Consider the following 19,850-nt stretch of genomic DNA (forward strand, 5'->3'; position numbering starts at 1 on the left):
CGCCTGCATCCACATTGACAGTCCTCATACAACTTCCACTAACTTCTCACTCTATCCGACATCCACAGCATACTCATCATGGGTTTCCTCAGCGAATTGATCTCCGACTTCACCAGCTCTGGCAAGCAAGACCAACAGCAACAGCAGCAGTCAGGCTATGGCCAATACCCACCCCAACAACAGCAACAGGGTTATTCACAGTACCCTCCTCCCCAGCACTCTCAGCAACCACCACCAGTCTCACCACCATGGTACGCTGAGTGGGATCAACGCGAAAACCGTTGGATCTTCGTGAATCAGCAGAACGGCGAGCGAACTTTCCAGTACCCCGGACCCGGCTACGCGCAACAACAGGGCAACTACGGTGCTCCCCCACCACAAGGCGGTTATGGCTATGGCCAGGATGGCTACAGCAACCAGGGTGCATACCAGCAGAGCGCATACGACCCGACTCGCAGCGGCCAGCAGCAAGAAGAGAAGAGCGGCGGTAATGGCTGGAAGTACGCCGCAGCCGGTGTCGCAGGTGTTGCAGGCGGAGCACTGCTGATGCACGAGAGCGATAAGATCGGCATGTACCCCTCCACTCACTCAGCATACCTACATCATCTCTAACACCCCCTCACAGAAGACGGCTGGGACAGCGCCAAAGCCAACGTATCCAACGGCGTCGACGAATTCGGCAACGATGTCAGCAACTTCCCCGAAAACGCCGCGGGCTGGACCGGCGAGCAAGTCGGACGCGCCGAGAACTTTGGCGACGACGTGGAGCAGAAGTGGGACAACGGCGTCCAGGACGTGGAGGACTTCCCGGAAAACGCAGCGGAGTGGACGGGCGAGAAGGTTCAGGCTGTGGAGGACATACCGCAGGATATCGAGAATAAGTGGGATAACATGACTGAAGGCGTGGAGCAGTTTGGTGACAATATGGAGAATGCGTATGATGAGGGGAGGGACGAGCAGAGGTATGATGATGAGTATTGAGGTGGATAAGAGATGAAGAGAATAATAGGAAAGGAATGCAAGGCTGAACAATATGGTATGCAATACTTATCCATGGATCGGACCGTATTGGTTGCAATGTGCATTGTTGTGAGGTCAACTCCAAGGCAGAATTCTCCAACCCGACACGTAGACAGTGCGAAGTAACAGCGACCGTAGAGCCGAGTACGGGAGCACCGAAAAGAACAGATCAGTCCTTTGTTGTCGAAGTAACCGTACGTGGCGTTGGTAGCGAACTCGGGTCCAGGATCCATTGGCGAAACAACACCACAACCCGGCGTAGTCGCTATGACGACGTCAGGATCTGCCTAGACTCCGCTCCGATACACTGCAGCACCAAGTGTATCCGTGCGAACGATGTCTGCGCATTCTTCTTTCATCGCATGCGCTGCACGGGCTTGGCGGTCGGTTTGAGATCATAGAAGTCGGACGCGGGATGCCTGACGGAGGCGCAGTCGTGCGATCAAGCATGTCTTACTCGGGTCCCGTTCCAGCATGCGACTGGAAAAGCGCGGTGGAGTGTACCCCGCCCGGCTTTATCGTGGTTGTATATAGTAGTCGTGGGCTGCCAGCCTTGTGCTTTATATCGCAATCATTCTTTCACCCCGACCTCTACCCTTTCCAGGTCATCCATCGTATTTCCATCCTAACGTTACTGTATACGATACAGGCATGAGTTCATCAATCCTCTCCAAGGCCTTACAAGCCACTTCCCTCCTGGCATCGACAACCCTGCTTGCTCTCTCGATTGCAACGGTCGCTCTCGTCACACACTACAGCGAGTCGATGGACGCAAGCTATCCAGAAGGCAGCTACACATATTACGGACCCGTTGGCTCACCCGCACGCAGGGCGTACTGGGAGGAGTATGACGCCGGAAACAGAGACTTCAACAAAGTCTACATGCAATATGTGACGAGCAACGACATCTGGGTCTTGGTGAGCGGTTGTGTTGGGTTGGTTGCCGGAGTCGTGGGATGGCTGACGGTGGCGTTCATGATGATGAAGGAGAAGGTATGCCTAACTACCTCCAACCTCTAGAGGCCCTGCTGACAACTGCTCCAGAACCCCAAGACCGCTGGCTCACGCTTCCCATGGGTACTAGCCTGCTCGATCTTCTTCGGTCTCGCCGCATTCGCCATGTCACTCACCTCCACAATCATCACCTTCGAGACCAAGAAACGTCTGGAACGCGAGGCATGCGTACCCAGCGCTGCATACTCATACTACAACCCGTATTTCGACTGCACGCGCGAACTCGCTGCTTGCAGTATATTCGAGATGCTTTCTAGTGGGTATGATGATCACAGTCAACAGATTTGCAGTGAAGCGCAGGCGAGCAGGAGGATGTTGATTCCCACTTTGGTCTGCGCGGTGGTGCTTGTCAGCACGTGGATTGCGCAGGCTATTGTGAGCAAGAAGGGAGCGGATGCTGAGGCCGACAGGAGGGTACAGGACTTGCAGGAGCAGGAGGAGGCGGAGTAGGAGAGCTGGAGACGGCGTATGAACGTATGGGATTTGGGAACAGCAAGAAGACATGGGTTTTCGTGTTGGAACGCGAATGAATGTGAGATCTCGGAGTAAACGATAGATCGCTCGTAGGTAAATAGAATGATATCAATGACACGATACTCTGCCAGCCTTTGGGATGTCGCACGTTGAGGCAGGAATGACTACCTGCCGAAAGATCGGTTTTCGGCAACGCGACGGAAGCTGCTGCCGCTGCTTGGCGCCCCACTCAAAGCCCATTCGTAATTGGCTCAACACCGGGGCAAGCGCCAGAGAGGGGCTCACCGCGAACGCGCATCGGAAGGATGCGCGATCAACACCACTCCGTCGAATCGAGGATAAAACCGAAATGAATAACGCATCGACTCGTTTGAAGTTACGGGACCTTTTGTATGGGATGACCCACTTGCAGCATCCCACCTTCCCCGTGTGGACTCGGGTCGGGGGTATTGAGAGCTCTAACCTTTGACATGGGTAAATGTACAGCTGTGGCACAGGTACCTAAGGACGTGCCGAGCAAAGGGTTCTGGTCTCTTAATGCCGTGAACGAGACACTATCTTCTCACCATGACAGCGTAGATCACGAAACCCACGAGAATGTTGTCAGTCAGGTACACGTTCCTTGTTGGGCTCATCGGCTCCCTTTCTACACCCGCAGCAGCGGCAGTGAGCATTCGACAGACGTCCCCAGTGTCAACTACCTACGATTATATTGTGGTGGGTGGAGGACTCAGCGGATTAGTAGTCGCCAATCGCTTGACTGAAGATGCAGATGGTAAGCACAACGCCTCTCAGCAGTATGGTCTACATCACTGACAGCATCAAGTCTCTGTTCTGGTCATTGAGAATGGCGCCATCGATAACAGACCTACGACAAGCGTGCCTTACTTTGCCAACATCAACGCCGAGAACTATTATCCCATCACTTCTGCTCCAGAACCTTTCATGAAGAACAAGACTTGGATGGTGCATGTAGGCAATGTTGTTGGCGGTGGCTCAGTAGTCAACGGGATGCAGTGGGATAGAGGTTCCGATGCAGACTACGATGCATGGGAGCAGCTAGGAAATCCGGGATGGGGCTATGACGGTCTCGCGAAGTACTTCAAAAAGTCTACTCATTTTGATGGCCCTTCGGAGGCAGTCCGCCAGCACTTCAACATGACCTTCGATGCCAACGCGTACGTGCTCATGTCGATTTCAACTGTACGGTAACTAACCACGAATAGATACGGTGACGGTCCAGTCAAAGTATCCATACCCAACTACCAATACGAAGACTACGTCGACATCATGGGATCGTTCGTATCCAGAACCGACATCCCTCACTCACCCGAAGGTCTCACTAGACCCATCGGAACGTTCTGGACGCCGAATTCCATTGACAATTCCACCAAGCAGCGGAGCCATGCTCGCAGAGCCTACTACGATCCAGTTCAAACAAGAAGCAACTTGCATCTTATGACCAATACCCACGTCGATGAGATCTTGTTCAAAAACAGCACTACGCTCGTAGCAAGCGGCGTCAAGTATACATCGAACGCCGAATCCTTGAAGGCATCTGTCTTTGCGAAGAAAGAAGTCATACTTGCAGCCGGAGGCGTGTTTACACCGCATCTGCTCATGCTGTCAGGCATCGGTCCAAAGGATGAACTGTCTGCTGCTGGGATTGCTGTGAAGAAAGACCTTCCGGCTGTTGGCTCGAACTTCCAGGATCATCAAGCCTTGTACATGCGCTTCAACCTCTCGAACCAGTCCATTCCCAATCCCGACATGCTTGTCACAATACCTGATCCAGTCTTCAACGCCACAGCTGCCGAGTTGTACGAAGCTAACCGTACGGGTCCATGGACCTTTGGACGCGGCAATGCCGCACTCTTTCTCGCATTCAAGGATTTCTCGGACAAGTACGCCGACATAACCGCCCTCATCTCTGAGCAAGATGCCACCACCTACCTACCACAACGCTATTCGAAGATCGATACCTTGCTGAAGGGATTCATGGCACAGCGCAAGATTCTCATCGAGCATTACCTTTCCGACGATGCGGCTACAGGGGAATACCCGATCCAACCCTGGGGTCGGGCAACTACCGCAGTGCAGAAACCTCTCTCGCGCGGTATGCTGACCCTTAACACCACGCACCCATCTGCAAATCCGATCGTTGTCCGGAACGCATTCCAGAACCCAGTCGATAAATTAGTACTTGGCGAGCTCGTGCGCTGGAACAGAAAGCATTGGACCACCGCACCCCTGCTGCAGCGCTATGCGCCTGTCGAAACCGTGCCGGGCGCACAATATCAGACCGACGACGAGATCTTTGACGCGAGCATCAAGGCTGCTGCTTTAGATCCGACGTATGCGCATTCGAGCGGCGCATGTGCGCTGATGCCAGAAGAGTTGGGTGGATGTGTGGATCCGCAGTTGAGAGTCTATGGTGTAGAAGGATTGAGGGTGGTGGACGCGAGTATTCTTCCGTTGATACCAGCGGCGCACTTGCAGGCAACGATGTATGCTGTTGCGGAGAAGGCTGCGGATATCATCAAAGGAGTTTGATCAAGATGGCCCTAGAAGAACAAGGGAGTGAGGATCAACGCCGGAGCTCTAAGTCTTGCTTTCACCGATGCGCTGCGACGTGTAGAGATTAATGCAAGTTCGACGGTTTTCGAAGACAAAGTCGTCGCACTCGAGATCTGGCAAGTAGGATATGAAGAATGAGATGCCCTGACCATTTATGTTAGCGGACGAATGTCCAAGGTTGCTCTTGAACAAGCTTCCTCGCGCCCTAGGCATCCTTAGTAATAGCCATCCAAGAGGGATATACCGCTAACTGTATGTGGTATAGTGCGATGCAAACTTAGAGTGAAAATGTTTCCGACCCTCTGGTTTCCCCCGCACCACCAATCCGCTACGAGCAAAATGACGTGCTCCGTGGCAAGTTGTGCGAAATGCGCCAGAATTGTAATGATCGCTGACTCGCCTGCGAATTATGGGTAACGTGCTCGTGCTCAGTCGAGAAGTAAGCTTCGCCATGAAAAGCTTCCATGCGCCAGCTCTGAGATTCAGCTCTTACATCGCATCGCATTACCGCGGTAGACCTCGCTCCAACTATGACGACCACCGACCCCGAGAAAGATCCTCATGATGTCGCGGCGGCATCGCCCGAATCCCTGGACCGGATGCCATCTCATCTCGTCAACGAAGATCGCCTTCGACGCTCCCTCAGTGCCCGGCAGGTACAGATGATAGCCATCGGAGGCACGATCGGTACTGGACTCTTTCTCGGAACTGGTAAAGCTCTTGCAACTGGCGGACCAGCTTCGCTACTCATCTGCTACTCGATCGTCGGCTTCATCGTCTTCTGCACCATGCTATCTCTTGGCGAAATGGCTGCCTTTGTCCCTGTCGCCGGCTCCTTCTGCACATTCGCCGGTCGCTACGTGGACGATGCGTTTGGCTTTGCGCTGACTTGGAACTACTGGTTCAACGATGCTGTCAGTACGGCGGCAGATCTGGTCGCTTTGCAGCTGTTGATCCAATACTGGAGCGATAGTGTTCCATGGTATGCTGTTGGCATAGCCGTATGGGTGCTTATCGTGTTGGCGAATATCATCAACGTCAAGGCTTACGGCGAGCTGGAGTATTGGCTTAGTCTTCTAAAGGTGGTGACCATCGTCATCTTCGTTGTCCTGAGCATCGCAGTCAATGCTGGTGCCAACACCGACCATGGATATATTGGAGGCAAGTTCTGGACTGCTGGAGATGCGCCATTCGTGGGTGGTATTGGAGGCTTCGCATCCGTTTTCGTGACTGCATCGTTCGCCTACGGTGGAACTGAGTCTATCGCAATCACGGCCGGAGAGACGCGCGATCCAGCTCGCGTGCTTCCAAAGGTCGTGAAGAACGTCTTTTGGCGCATCTTGCTCTTTTACATCCTTACGGCTATCATGATTGGATTCAACATACCGTACGATTATCCCGGTCTCTCGACGAAGTCATCGCGCACATCGCCGTTCACCATCGCATTCCAAATGGCCGGATCTAAAGCGGCTGGATCATTCGTCAACGCAGTAGTCCTCACCAGTGTCATATCTGCAGGCAACCACGCCCTCTACGCCGGCTCCCGCCTGCTCTACACACTCGGAGCGAATGGACATGCGCCTAAGGTCTTCACAAAGCTGACGCGATACCAAGTTCCGTGGATCGCCGTTTTGACGACGAGCTTGATATCCATTATACTTTTCTCCCTTTCTTTCGTCGGATCGGGCCAGCTATGGACATGGCTGCAGAACATCGTAGGTGTTTCGAACCAACTGAGTTGGATATGCATCGGCATCTCTTCGCTGCGTTTCCGCGCAGGTCTCAAAGCCCAAGGAAAGGAACACCTGCTACCCTTCCGAAACTGGATGTACCCTTGGGGCCCTTACATCTGCGTTTTCCTAAACATCTTTATTGTGCTAGTTCAGGGATGGTCGTCATTCAGCCCTAAGTTTGCCGCCGTGGATTTCGTTAGCTTCTACCTGGAGCTACCTATCTTCCTATTGATGATTGTCGGCTGGAAACTTCTGAAGAAGACCAAGTTTAGGAAAGCGAGCGAAATGGATCTTGAGACCGATGTCTATACCAAAGAAGATATGGAGCCGGTTGATAAGGGATGGAAAGGAAGGAGCAAGAGAATTGGCACCTGGTTTTGCTTTTGAGAACCCACCTTGCGCGCCAGTATTATATTGGACCTGGCGTCTTGGCTATGCAATACATACATACGAAGAAGCATTCCTATCTGCCCAAACTCCTGAGGATGCACCCAAAGGCGTTCTCTGTTTCTCATGTTCATGCGCTAACAAGACGAGTGCTAGCGAACGTATTCTGACTGAGTATCCCTCCTACATACGGACGCACCGCTGCGTTACAGGCAGGTGCACTACCAACTCGATAAAATGTGGAGGAGCGTGCGAGTAAGGTTTCATATGTTATCGAAAGCTTCTTACAGTGTATGCCTCGGCTGGCGCGTAGCCAGCAAACTGAAGGATATTCCAGTATCCGCAGCGATTCGGGGGCCGAAGGGATGAGCTCAGGGACACGGGCTGTACCTGCATCAGCTCGACATTGAAATGTCCAAGTGTCGCAAGGCATCGCTGCGCAATTTCACAGAGGGACGACTGCCCTGCAGCCCTATACCGACCGGCGAGTTTTGACCGCGCATTGAGATCTCTATCGCAACGAATTCCAGATCGCTGCATGCAGGATCCAGGTTTAGGAGGCTCCCAGCCCAGCCACGACTGAACGCCTGCTTGGCGGGCGCCAACCATGCCACGACTGGACTAAGTCGCACTTTATCCGCCTCTCAAACCCCCGGCCCAACGCTGCCCGTGCTCAAAGGCTACGCCCCGCATATCCCCTAAACCTCAATCGTGTTTCTGCGCCTCGTGCACCCACTCACAGCCGTCGAACACGACCAGGATGTCGTGATAGTCGGGCGTACTTGAAATGACACGATGGTTGGGGTCCAAAAGACAAAACCCACTTTGCGACGAGGTCGCGGACCTTGAGAGCGTCTCTGTCGCTCTTCTTCCACCGACGTGAGCAGTGCATGTCCTGGGTGCTCTGTGCCATACGACCCTCTCCATATATCGCCATGTTTTCTTTCCTCTTGCGAATGGTATCTATCAATGTCGCTGCTGCGGCACTGATACATGCCCCAATGCCTGCACCAACAGCTCCTGCAATGCTCCCAAGGCAAGGTCCTGCAAATGGCATCGTGGTTATGGGATACGAGCTCATCGGCACGCAAGATAATAAGCCAGTCTGTAAGTGCACTGGCATGCATGCTCGATCTCGAGATGCGCTTATCTGACCTGGAAATAGGGTCGATCAAGACTTTCCCTCAATCCGACGGCTACCTCTTTACAACAGGCAGCCTGTATCAATCGTGCAAAGCGTCATCCGCTTTCGAAGTTGATGGAATTACCACGACTTCTCCTTTACCGAAGACAGGTTGTGAGGCATGGACAAGCTGCTCACATACAACGGTGTACGGGTCTGGAGGTGTAACTAGTACCTGGTAAGTTGAGCTGTATGTATTGCGCGTAGACTCCGCCATGTTAACCAGCTGAACAGCGACGGAGACTATGGGCTTTGCTACTCGGACATTATGTTCACCACCTTTGGCGCTTCCGACGCGTACACGCGTATTTACTGCGATTGGACAGGCAGCCATCCGTTGATGTCGACGACACTCTACCAAGCGCTTCCGGCCAATGGTACGTGACATTGCGCAAATGCTATATTTGACTTATTACTAATGTGTTGTAGTGGACTCAACGTCAGTCGCGTCCCAACAGGCAGCCTCCAGTATACCTGCATCGAATAGCAACCCGTCCATCTCGGCACCTACCCCGTCCCCAACGTCGAGCCCGGCCGGCGAGCAGGATCAACCCGCTGGCGGTAGCAGTCGTTTAAACAACACATCCGTGATCGCTGGAAGCGTCGTCGGGGGGCTTGCGGTCATCGCATTCGCCGGTGTCGCCATCTTATACATCCTCAAGCGCTCCAAGCGCCACTCCGCTGGTACTTCTGTCCCATCGAGCGACGGTGATTCTATCAATCCGTATGGCACGCCGGAGATGACCAGGAACGGATATCCTGATGCGCAAGCGTATACGCACACGGCGACAAAATACGGACACACCATAAATGGAGGCGAACTTGATGGGCAGCATGGCACCGCCGAATTGGGTGGCGTCTTGGTCCACGAAGTAGAGGGCCGTCGATGAAGATGGAAAGCAGGGAGAAGCGCAGAATAGGCCACAAAAGTGGCCAAGGGGGCAGCGGTGTAGTATTGTATGCAACTGCCTTGGCAGTAATGCATCGTCTGGTCGGCTGACGTACCGCTGCTAGCTGTCAACCCAAACCATAGGGGTAAGACGTTCAGCCAATGCCTCGAGACGAAGTTGCCCCATGGCGATGAATGACAGCGCACCCACCGATCACACGAAGCATGCAACCCTTACTTTGAGTCTATGTTCGACAGTCAGCAAGGCAGCATCTGCGCAGTGCCACTAAAACTGGCCCTACTGACACCGAGTCAGCGCCTCGAAGTGGCAGTGCTGCTGCGCTTATTTAGGCTTCGATCTGGTCCCCGCAAATCAACGCGGTGCTGACATGATCCGGCAATTTAGCCGCTCCATAGACCAGCCTGCTCACCACATCAACACCGACAAATGTAGATGCTGCGCATACAGCTGACATGAATCAGATTCTGTCCAGTTGCTGTGGTTCTTTTCGTACATGCGCTACACGATAGGGGGCTGTAGTCCTTCATTTCCTGACATGGTTTCCATCGACGTATATCTCACAGTATGATAGGGTACAGCCACGGACGTACGTCTCTTCCGAGGTCTGGCCGAACGCAGGTCTTTGAGACTGTGGGTAGTCGGTGATACTAGCAATGAATACGAAGTAACTCTGAGCATTTCATTTCTTCGAGACTGTGGCCATTCTCTCATACTTGGACTCTGCTTTCTCTTCTTCGTCGCGGACGCCCGTTTCTGCCCCCTTCGACGTTCACAGCTCCAACTCCAAGATGCCCTGTTCCAGCCTGTCTCATCGCATACTCTTCATAAGCTCCATTCTACTCTTGGTCGCATCCATTGGCACGCTCGGTCTCACTGGTCACGCGAAATGGCTTCTGGTTCAATACTTCCCCGCTGACGCTTGGTACATCTGGAGAGGAACAGATGGGACGTATGACGATCAGCAGACGACTCAGCAGTGGATCGCTGTGGATTACAACGAGACATATGATAGACTAGCCGTTGCGAGAGCGGTGTTGGGCGTCGTGGCAAGTGTACTGAGTATCTGGGTTATGCGAGCGAAGCCCAGAGCTATAATGGAAGAAGATACACAGGTACTATTCTTCGTGATGGCTGTATTTTGATCAGTGCTTACAACGCATCCAGAACTCGCAACATCCCTTTCGAGGCAACATCGTGTACATTACAACTGTGGTACTCGCAGTTGTATCGTTCGCCAGCACACTTGCATCCGCGATATGGTCCACCATCTTGCATTACCAGTCATCGAAGCGTTGTCAAATACCGACAGTGTTGACCAAATACAACGACGAATTCACATGTACGCGTGAGCTAGCGACCTGCGTTATGCTGCCCGTCATACGGACAACGGATGATGCGGCAAGGAGGCTGGCGTGTGTGGAGACTGTAAGACTCAATCAAGAAATCAAATTAGAAGACCAGATGCTGACTATCGTAATGTATAGAAAACTGTTCGGTGGCTGCTAGTCCCTATGCTCGTATTGGGTTTGGCATTAGTCGTCGGATATGCTGTGCAGATCTGGTATCTTAGGAGACGAGCGGTTCTCGAGCGGAGAGCTGAGGATAAGGTCGCTGTGCTGGAAAAGGCAGACTAGCTAGGCAAGGTGTGATGGTATCAGCTGGCCCAAGACATTGCTATGCAACGTTTCCAGCAAACATCTTGCTTCGTATAAACTACATCGTGGATCCCAAGCAGAATCATCTTCAGTATGGATCTCACTCAACTTCCCACTGAGGTCTTCGAGATGAGCCTTGCGATGTTGCCCATCAAGGATCTGCTGCGCTGCGAGCGCGTCTCAAAGGCTTGGTGTGACCTGATCAGGGACGGACAAAACACCTCAAAGACTTTATTCCGATACAGCAAGTCTGCAAAAAAGCAAAAGAATCCAAGCAAAAGAAAGCGCTTCATAGAGAGGACGTGGAACACACATCGTGCTAACCATCCCACCAAGACGGAAGCACTCGCCAACTGCATCGTGCATCCTCAACTGAGTCACTTCGGGCGACCAAGATTTTGCTCCATCGCCGCTTTCGACAGCCCAGATATCGGATTTGTCGACCGCTGGAGCCTTCTTGGTACTGTGAACAGCCGAAACGGATGGCCCAATCCGACTGCATCATGGCGAACCATGTTCATGACCTGGCCTCCGCTCACGGAGATCGAGTTTCACGTCAGCTATAGACTACACGACGGCCGCCCGTACCAGCGAGAAACTAAAATCAACAAGATCTATGAACCTGAAGGTATTACGTTGAATCATTTCTTCTACGCGCTTTCAAGTTCTGCAAAGCGGAAGCCCTGCCCGCCCAGTAAGTCGATGATGGCATGGACTCGCGAGTGGCCAAAGTACTGGGTTACGACCATGCACAGAGGTGTGAGATTTCAAATTATTCCTGCTATTGGTATGGAAGATGATGAGCTGGACAGTACTGAAGAAGAGGTATGATTGCTGTGGACGATAGATACTCTGAGGACTTACCACTTGCCATTCTGTAGATACAGTCATATCGTGTAAAGAGCTTGCATTACAATTATTGGGTGAGACAAGATGAGCGGTCCAATCATGCCATCTGTCCCCTCACCGCACCAGGTAGCGCCAAGCTCGAATGAGTATCCGCCATGAAAGCCGCCGGGTTGGCTTCAATCATGCTAACATGGAAGCCCTCGCCTGAATCCTTTCCTTCAACCATAACACCAGTCGTAAATGGGCCCTTGATACAGCCTGCGCTGTTCCTAACTGTCTCGCTTCCTTCTACCAGCTCCGGGTTCGGGAATGAGATTCTGGGTGGTCCACTAGCACCGCGCGCGGCCTCGTGGATGTGGGTCGCCGTAGTCGCGGGGGAGTCGAATTCGCCTTGGAAGTTGTGTAGCGTGATGTTGTAGCAGATCATGTTGGAAGCGCTGTTGATGCCGAAATTGAAGGTGCCGGATGCGCCGGCGAGACCACCGGTTGGTTCGGTGCCGTTGACGACCTCCTCCGGGACGGCATGAACGAAGTGCGTTGAGGAGAAAGCGAACAGTTGCTGAGCATCGATAGCGTTGGCTGCGACAGCGTCTTTACCGGTCAGGTCGATGTTGATCTGTAGCTGCATGTGACCATTGCCGATGTCGAGAGGGGATGCTGCGACTGGCGCGGCGGTTGCGCCAAGCGCCAGGCTCGCAATGGTGATGAATGCAGCGGTATACATTATGGTATAATGAGATGGAAAAAAAGCGTGTATGGTAAAAAGGTGTGCGGTAAATGTCTTGTCAAAAGAACGTGTAGAAGAGAATTGGAAGAAGCGAAAGGATGAATGAGTGTGTTTGAGAAAGGACTGGTCAACAGCGAATTATTCCTACCGAGCCTCACATAGCGGCCCTTCCATCTCGTTATATACTCGCCACATGTGGTGATACAGCGTACGTGGATGCCTTAGCACCAAGGCTTGGTGTTGGCCTGGAAGTTGTTGTGCCGACACCTTTGTAACGCGTGCAGAGTTTCGCGCACCTTGGCCAACACCAACAGCCGACTCGGCGCCTTGGAAGCATTGCGCCTCAACGACGCTGTAGACATCCAGCTCAAATGAACGATCTAGTTGCGAAGTGTACATCCCGAATTAGCATGAGCATGGGTGCAAAGGTTGATGAGTCCAAGGTACGCATCGCTAATTTGTCTCGGGGTTTCGTTCGCCAAGTGCGCAAAACATACGATGCGGATGTCTTGGACGGACTCGAGGCGCATCCTGACTAGATTGGATGTCTCTTCTCGTGGTAACCTTCTCGCCATCTTCTGCCCGTGATCTGCCGTTGCTCGGATTCCATGCCGTCCGGGAGGAAGGGCACGCTTGAGAGGCCGCCCGGGCGTTCGAGCAAGAATTCACCTAAGCGGCTTCGTGAACAGCATGCCAAGAGTCGGTCGGCTATCGCAAAGCTACCGATAAGAGCAAGATGTCTGGTAGGCCGTTCAGTGTCCAGCTGTTCACGCTCTTTCGAGGGCTCCCCAGGTGGGGTTGGCTTTTCGAGACACGGGGGCAAGCTGTCGAAGGCGAAAGAACAAGAAGACAGCCTTAGACAGGACATCGCTGTAACAGCCTGAAATCCAGGCGGCGGTCTAGGGCTTATTGGAGCACTTTATCGACATACTTTGCGATGATGATGGTAGTATGGTGGGTACTGATGTTGATTGAAGTATGCACAGGCTGGAAGGAGGGGACGACGCCACAAAAGGGTCATAGCTCCCAAAATTGGCCCCACCCGCTGAGGTGGCCTCTGATCATCTCAACTACAATGTTCGCGCGTCGCGAATGCACGCTCTCAGCAGCTGAGCATCGTGCCAATGACAGAGGCGCCGGCTTCTTCGATGGTATGTCCTCCCGACGCGATTGTACGCCCGCGAAGGGGTTCGGTGCAATGACGGCCGGTTTCAGCCACAATCCGACTCCAGTTTCATGATTCTCTTGGATCTGGACTGCTCTACTTTTCCACACATTCAGTCTATGATCTCTGTTGTCCACAATACTTCACTACGCTGTTCAGCGTTATCCCCTTATGAAGAGACATCGTGAAGACAAGAGACGGAAGGGATGTGCCACGTTTCGACGCGAAGATCAATGGGAACTTGGCTTTGCGCTTCATTAAGTCTTGATGATATTCATTACGTATGTATTAGTACACTATATGAAGTGAAGTAGTTATTGGTATCATATAGCAGTCATCCTCTCACACCCAACTAAATTCCAGCACCCGCACCCGGGAACTTGGCAAGCAAAGACTTGTCGTACTTGGCAAGATCAGGGCAGCCAAGCTTTGCAAGGATAGGATTCAGGGCATCAGTCAACTTCTGCACAGCAAGCAGAACATTGCCGAGGAGACCCTTCAAGATATCCGGACTGGCGGAGTTGACAGCCTGGAATGCGAAGCACATGAGATTGTTGTCTTCGAGCAGGGTCTCGGCATTGAAGACACCACCAGTGAGATCGGCGATGTTGACGCCAGTGAAGGTGTTGGGCTCGCCAGTGTTGCCACCGACGACGGCCATGTAGGGAAGAGCTTGGAGTGCGCCTACGGCATCGAGGGTGAAGGCTGCGATCCCGTAGTCATCACCAATGGCGCGGCGGTACCACTGCAGTAGGTGTTAGTACGTTTCGACCGCTGATGATGCATGCAGAGCAAACTTACATTCTCGGGAATCTTCTCCTGACCACGAGCCCACTTGAAGCTGCCTTTCTGTCCTGTGACGCCTTCAAACGACTTGAGGGTTTCTCCGTCGAGATAACCTGATGGGTAATCTGCAGAGTGGTTCGAGAAGAAGTGGAAGGTGAACAGGTAGGTCGCAGTGTTGATAGCGTAGTGGGTCAGAGGTCCAGCCCAGTAGTGTCCGTTGGTAGCGACGGAGTTGTTGTATCTAGAGCCACGGAAAGGATGCATGACAGTGAGGTCGTAGCCGTTGGGGCCGATAGGCATGGCCATCAGTTCCTCGAACTGAGGGAGATTGAGGGACACCGGGTTGCCGTTCTTGTACAGGTCCTCTCGTGTGGGAGAGCAATCAGCCTCGAAACGGTTGTGTGTCCCGCTCATACCCTGCGGCTTTCCAACGAGACCAAGTCCCGTGGTGAGTCCACCAAGCAGGCCCCCACTGGGCGGGCCACCGATGGAAGACGAGACAATGTCGCCGCCCATGACGGTAGCAAGGACTGACAGGAAAGCGGAGAGCTCGAGACCCATACCGAAAACTACGGCGCTGTGAGCAATTTGGCTGACAATCCAGTGACAACATGCGTACCTTCGTTCGATGCAGTAGTCAACTGCGTGACGGATGCGATTCCATTGCGGGGGAGATAGCCATGGTTCGCCATGACGTTCAGACCTGGGCAAGGTCCGCGAAGATCATTCTTGCCTGGTGCAATCTGTAGGTGGACGTGTTAGAAATTGATGCAAGAACAAGTCTTCCATCCCAAGAGTCCACCTACATAACGGTGTTCACCCGTGGTGCTGATGCGTTGAGCATCCGCATCGAATCCCGGTGGTAGGATGCTAGCACCAAGTTGTCGCTTGGCCAAGTTGGCCGGCATATCCTCGACCGCTCTGGTGATTTTTGCCGCCAGCTCTGTGATCTCTGCGAGCCCCTCATCGCTGAGATCAGCAGGGAGGTTGTTGAGGAGGTTGGCGGGGAAGGCAAGAACTGCCGATGAAAGGAGCGTAGCGCATAGAATGGATGCCTTCATGCTTGCGACTGAAACTATACAAAGACTAAGGAGCGTATGTATCGGTGACGGGTGAAAAGCAATTTGGCAGTTGAAGGTCTATTATATGCGAACAGTCTGAGGTGTTCACGGCGAATGACATGGACGCCACCAATCAACCATGGCGAATTTCGTAGCGGAAGTTTAATTCAGGAGTGGTGTGCCTGATCATCGTGCTGAGATCATGTACGTCGCTGATGAGATGGCAAACCTTCTGCGCGAGCGTAGAACAATGACTCTGTTCTACAAATGAACGACCGACGGAAGGGCCGAAGTTAGGAAAAGAGAGTGGTGGTGCAGCCTTGAATATGCGCCTGACATGCTAGAGACATCGATTAAGATATCGACTAATGTCGGTCGACTCATCACGTCATCTTCGATTGGTCGGTAGATGATTCCGATCCCATCGGTCGCAAGGGCGACAAGGCCCCTGATGCGCGCATAGTGCGATTTGGGATCCGGGGACGCTAGGCGTTGTCATGGTGGTGGGCGTGCAGTGGCGCTACCTGGGAACCTGCCGCAGCGTGGAGGCGGGCCTGTAGATCAGATGCCGCTAGCCGGAAGGGAGCGGAGTCAGGAACCGGGCAAAGGCGAATGAGAAGACTCCGACGAGAGTCGGTCTTCAGGGTCCTCTCGCCTCTCATTACTCATGTTCTGAATGCTCGAAGAAAGTAATGCGATGGCTAGGATAATTAACAAGACTCAACAGTAGTCATGGAGAATGAATTCAGGGTGATGCCAATTCGCGGCCGAGAATTGGTGAGCAAACATCTTCGTTATGGCATTATTCGTGATTGTCAATTACCCGTAAGCTCCATTACAACCTCCGTATGTCTTCTATGTGCGTCTGAATATGGTCTGCCAAGGGCCAATCATCACCGTGTAGGTGCGCCCGTGACATGGACTCTGGCAATGACTCGGGTGTTGCGGCCGAAACCCTTCCAGTCTTCTCGTCAACAATGAGATCGTCCAACTCAATGTAACCCTCCTTGGGGCCACGCTCCAGGTCGTCGTCTTTGAATAATGAATCTGTGCTCGTGTTCTCCAATGTACGTGATGTGTTCTTGTTCAATCGTCGTGCACTTTGATTCGCAAGTGTGCTTGCGTTGTTGGAAGGGTTGGAAGGAGTGCTTCCAGTTCCAGTAGATTTCGATTTGTTGCTTCGGTTGGTTGAGTTGTGGTAATGTGAGATGGCCGTGTTGACCGCTTGCTTGAAGAAGACACGTAGTACCGGGATGGACGTGGCAACAACAGTCATGGCCGTGTCTGCTGTTGACCAAATGACGGAGTTATACGCTTGGTCTGCTTTGGTTAGCTCGTTTCAGATAGAGAGCGTCAATAGCTTACAGGAAAGATCCTGGGTCTGGAGCTGTTCGACGTATCTGGCTCGGAGAATAGATGTGACTCCCGCCAAGATACCCAGACTCATGGCAACACCAACTCCGATCTTCTCCGCGGTGCGCATCTGTAGATTCCAGAGGACCTTCCAAGGCAACAATGCTAGAGAAATATCCATGATGGCAGCCCATATAGCCTGGAATCTTCCGTATATTACGGAAGGCTCCTTGTCGATACATGTGCCGGGAAGGATATCAACAAAGGTCTTCGTTATTGGCTTGCACAGTACCCAGGGGAGGACCGCAACTGGTATTGCGAATAAGGCAAGGGTAGCGATAGCGAACCAAACGTAGGCCTTCAGCCATCCGTCAGTCAACCGAAGCAAGGTGAGCCCGAACGAGATCTTGCTAAGGATGATGCCCGTGATAGAAAAGGTGAGCGCGGATGCGCCATAGTACGTGATACGTTCGAAGTGGCTGAAGTCAACTAGCCAGAAGGTCAGAGATAGGTTGAATGAAGTCTTCTTTGCGAAGTCTTACTGTCGAGCGCATGCTTTCCAAAACCGAGGTTGATGCTGAGTTGGTTCAAGATGAGTTGACCAAGGAGCATAAACTGTGGTATATCAGCGATCCATGATTCAGTTCGACCTTTCGCCTTACTTACCCAGCTGATAATGAGTACAATGTCGTCAAACCAGAACTTCTTCTGGGAACGACGGATCCAACAGCGAACAACCAAAAAGGCGAAAGAGACTCCACCAAGTGACCATGTCGAGACGGCCATCAACATCGAGTGCGACTCACTCGGGTCACTGCGCCAGTTATCGAATTGGGTGGACATCTTGATCGCGCTCGCGGGGGACCGAGGAGTCGGATACGATGGGAACGTCCAGTCGGTATAGGTATATCAACGTCCCACGGAGTTCCATCCAAAAAGGGCTGCGTTCCTCCGGGATGAGGGTACAATCTATAGGTAAGGATGCTCCGCGGATGTCGAAATGTAAGGCACAAACTATACGATAGGCTAGTGCCTGAGACTCTTCCGCATGCCAGGGTGCGGCGAAGATCTCGCCGAGCTCGATCGCAGAAGCTATCGCGATATCGTGTTTGTCAGGTATGCAATTCACTGGAAGTTTTATGCCTATTTGCCCAAGACCATCTCAAAGATGTGGGTATTCGCTGGTCAAACCTCGTCTCGGTGTGAACGTTTCTGGTACGTGCTTTAGGCTTGTCTGACTCGGGCCTGAAGCAAGAGCCGGTAAGTATCACGTCGGCGTGCACCCTCGTCATTTTCCAGATACGTGGCCAATCGCGGTTTTTGCACTTCGCATTGGCTTGAGTGAACGACGGCCCGAGAGCGGAGATCCCTCCCACTTCGCCGCTTGGTACGCGCGCTAACAAAGGGCCCGTCTGTCCCGGCAGTCATACCATCGCGGTTTTCAGGTCATGAGCGGGACTTGTGTAGATTGATGCCAGGGTGCATTCGATTGTAGTCGCAAATCTTGTTCCCTAGCAAGAGTGGGTCGGCTTCCATTGTCGCACTAGGGCCAGCGCGCGGATAGACTGATGCTCGGTCATCACCCTTTATTCTGATAAAGTTCAATGAATGCCGAGTGCGCAATCGACAGCCGCGGTTTTGGACGATCTGGAACATGCCGCGCTCGGACTTATCTTGGGGATGCTGGTAAACCTATGACCACGAAGGCAACGGGAGGAGGTTGGACCCAGCAACATCGCACCTTAGTCTGATGAGTATGCGCTGGGCAAACGTTGGCAGGGGTTGCGGTAGGTAAGTCAACTACCCCCAATGCAGCAACGTAGGGATATCGCAACCACTGCAAACGTAGTCGCATGGCAGCAACATGCTGTGGCAACATTGCGCAACGAAGTTGCGGCCAACTGTTCATAAAGATGTTCATTCATAGGGTGACTGTTTCCGCCCACATGAGATAGTGTTTGTGGTCTAGTGAGTGAGGTGCCAACGGCAGATCAGCCACTTCGACGTACTTGGTAGGCTGCGCGTGTGTCTGCACCTCTTTCACAAATGGCAGCAATGTGCCTGTCGTCACGATAGTTGCTACCCAAGACCCCGCATTCATCGTTAGCGACGAGCCAATCGATACAAGAGTGTGACGCATCGTGATCTGGACTGGTGATGTTGGTTTTGGTGTAAGTTCAAAGACGAGGCGAACAGCCTTGTACAGCTAACTGTCGCTTGCCTTACCGCAAGTGGACTTACTACTAGACAAGTCGACCGAGCACCTCTGGTTCGTCGCTCCTAGTCGTTACAAACACTGCCGACGAATTGGACATCGCTCTGAAGCGGATGTACGGGTGTTGGGTAGCTTACACTACAAGTTGATATAGTAATGGTTCATTTTCACGATGCAGGGCGTGAAAACACCCTAACGGTATCCTGTAGTGCATCAGCAGCGCTTTGCAGCCTTTGTAAACTCTGTTGTCAGCGCTGTGTTTTCGGTCCACACAGCCGCAGTTGGCCTGAATGAACATCTTTACGAGTCACTTGTGTGCTAAGAAGCAGCTATTCGTGACCAGGTCGTCGCGGTTGCAAAGGGAGTGGCGCGCTCGAATTACCCGCCGGGCGTAGGCATGAGAGTTCAGGATGCTTGCATGCGCCCTATGCGCTGACCGCGTTCGTCGATTTCCCATGGAGGGTGGCGTATTCTCCATGTCTAAGTTTCGGGATCTAAACCTTTCTCTGTAGGCCAACCAGCAACTAGGCAGCTGGGATCGAAGACAAAGTTTGCGGAGCAGATCGGCCAGCCTAGCTCGTTCGGGTTCACACTCGCCATCGACTAAATCAACACCATCTCCCCTCCTAAATTCTCTCTACGTCAACTTCATGTTTTGTGTAGTGTAGGGCATCTGCGCTAGGGCCCAAACTTATGCGTTGGAGCCCACCATCCAGAATACTAGAGAGCCGGCACTTCCA

The 19,850-nt window shown here is 52.7% G+C and overlaps 8 protein-coding genes across 8 annotated transcripts; 5 read left to right on the forward strand and 3 right to left on the reverse strand.

The window, feature by feature from the left end:
- Positions 1 to 78: 78 nt before the first annotated feature.
- On the forward strand, positions 79 to 981 carry J4E87_006447 (uncharacterized protein; the record flags this gene model as incomplete). The annotated part of the gene is made up of 2 exons (XM_049378052.1): positions 79 to 568; positions 626 to 981. 2 exons carry the CDS (start codon positions 79 to 81, stop codon positions 979 to 981), a joined length of 846 nt encoding a protein of 281 aa, XP_049232244.1.
- A 690-nt stretch (positions 982 to 1,671) lies between these two features.
- Positions 1,672 to 2,484, forward strand: J4E87_006448 (uncharacterized protein; the record flags this gene model as incomplete). The annotated part of the gene is made up of 2 exons (XM_049378053.1): positions 1,672 to 2,013; positions 2,065 to 2,484. 2 exons carry the CDS (start codon positions 1,672 to 1,674, stop codon positions 2,482 to 2,484), a joined length of 762 nt encoding a protein of 253 aa, XP_049232245.1.
- Positions 2,485 to 3,105: 621 nt separating this feature from the next.
- On the forward strand, positions 3,106 to 5,061 carry J4E87_006449 (uncharacterized protein; the record flags this gene model as incomplete). Its single annotated transcript, XM_049378054.1, has 3 exons — positions 3,106 to 3,283; positions 3,335 to 3,686; positions 3,735 to 5,061. 3 exons carry the CDS (start codon positions 3,106 to 3,108, stop codon positions 5,059 to 5,061), a joined length of 1,857 nt encoding a protein of 618 aa, XP_049232246.1.
- Positions 5,062 to 5,615: 554 nt separating this feature from the next.
- Positions 5,616 to 7,205, forward strand: J4E87_006450 (uncharacterized protein; the record flags this gene model as incomplete). The annotated part of the gene is made up of 1 exon (XM_049378055.1): positions 5,616 to 7,205. The coding sequence occupies one exon, from the start codon at positions 5,616 to 5,618 to the stop codon at positions 7,203 to 7,205; it is 1,590 nt and encodes a 529-aa protein (XP_049232247.1).
- Positions 7,206 to 8,230: 1,025 nt separating this feature from the next.
- Positions 8,231 to 9,278, forward strand: J4E87_006451 (uncharacterized protein; the record flags this gene model as incomplete). Its single annotated transcript, XM_049378056.1, has 3 exons — positions 8,231 to 8,312; positions 8,715 to 8,765; positions 8,818 to 9,278. 3 exons carry the CDS (start codon positions 8,231 to 8,233, stop codon positions 9,276 to 9,278), a joined length of 594 nt encoding a protein of 197 aa, XP_049232248.1.
- Positions 9,279 to 11,900: 2,622 nt separating this feature from the next.
- J4E87_006452 (uncharacterized protein) lies at positions 11,901 to 12,527 on the reverse strand (the record flags this gene model as incomplete). Its single annotated transcript, XM_049378057.1, has 1 exon — positions 11,901 to 12,527. One exon carries the CDS (start codon positions 12,525 to 12,527, stop codon positions 11,901 to 11,903), a length of 627 nt encoding a protein of 208 aa, XP_049232249.1.
- Positions 12,528 to 14,047: 1,520 nt separating this feature from the next.
- On the reverse strand, positions 14,048 to 15,542 carry J4E87_006453 (uncharacterized protein; the record flags this gene model as incomplete). Its single annotated transcript, XM_049378058.1, has 4 exons — positions 14,048 to 14,440; positions 14,497 to 15,050; positions 15,101 to 15,224; positions 15,288 to 15,542. The coding sequence occupies 4 exons, from the start codon at positions 15,540 to 15,542 to the stop codon at positions 14,048 to 14,050; spliced, it is 1,326 nt and encodes a 441-aa protein (XP_049232250.1).
- An 835-nt stretch (positions 15,543 to 16,377) lies between these two features.
- J4E87_006454 (uncharacterized protein) lies at positions 16,378 to 17,681 on the reverse strand (the record flags this gene model as incomplete). Its single annotated transcript, XM_049378059.1, has 3 exons — positions 16,378 to 16,862; positions 16,908 to 17,384; positions 17,438 to 17,681. 3 exons carry the CDS (start codon positions 17,679 to 17,681, stop codon positions 16,378 to 16,380), a joined length of 1,206 nt encoding a protein of 401 aa, XP_049232251.1.
- Between the last annotated feature and the right edge of the window lie 2,169 nt (positions 17,682 to 19,850).

This window comes from Alternaria ethzedia (genome assembly GCF_023757985.1).
Source record: "Alternaria ethzedia strain BMP 0044 chromosome Unknown scaffold_15, whole genome shotgun sequence".
Lineage (NCBI taxonomy): Eukaryota > Fungi > Ascomycota > Dothideomycetes > Pleosporales > Pleosporaceae > Alternaria > Alternaria ethzedia.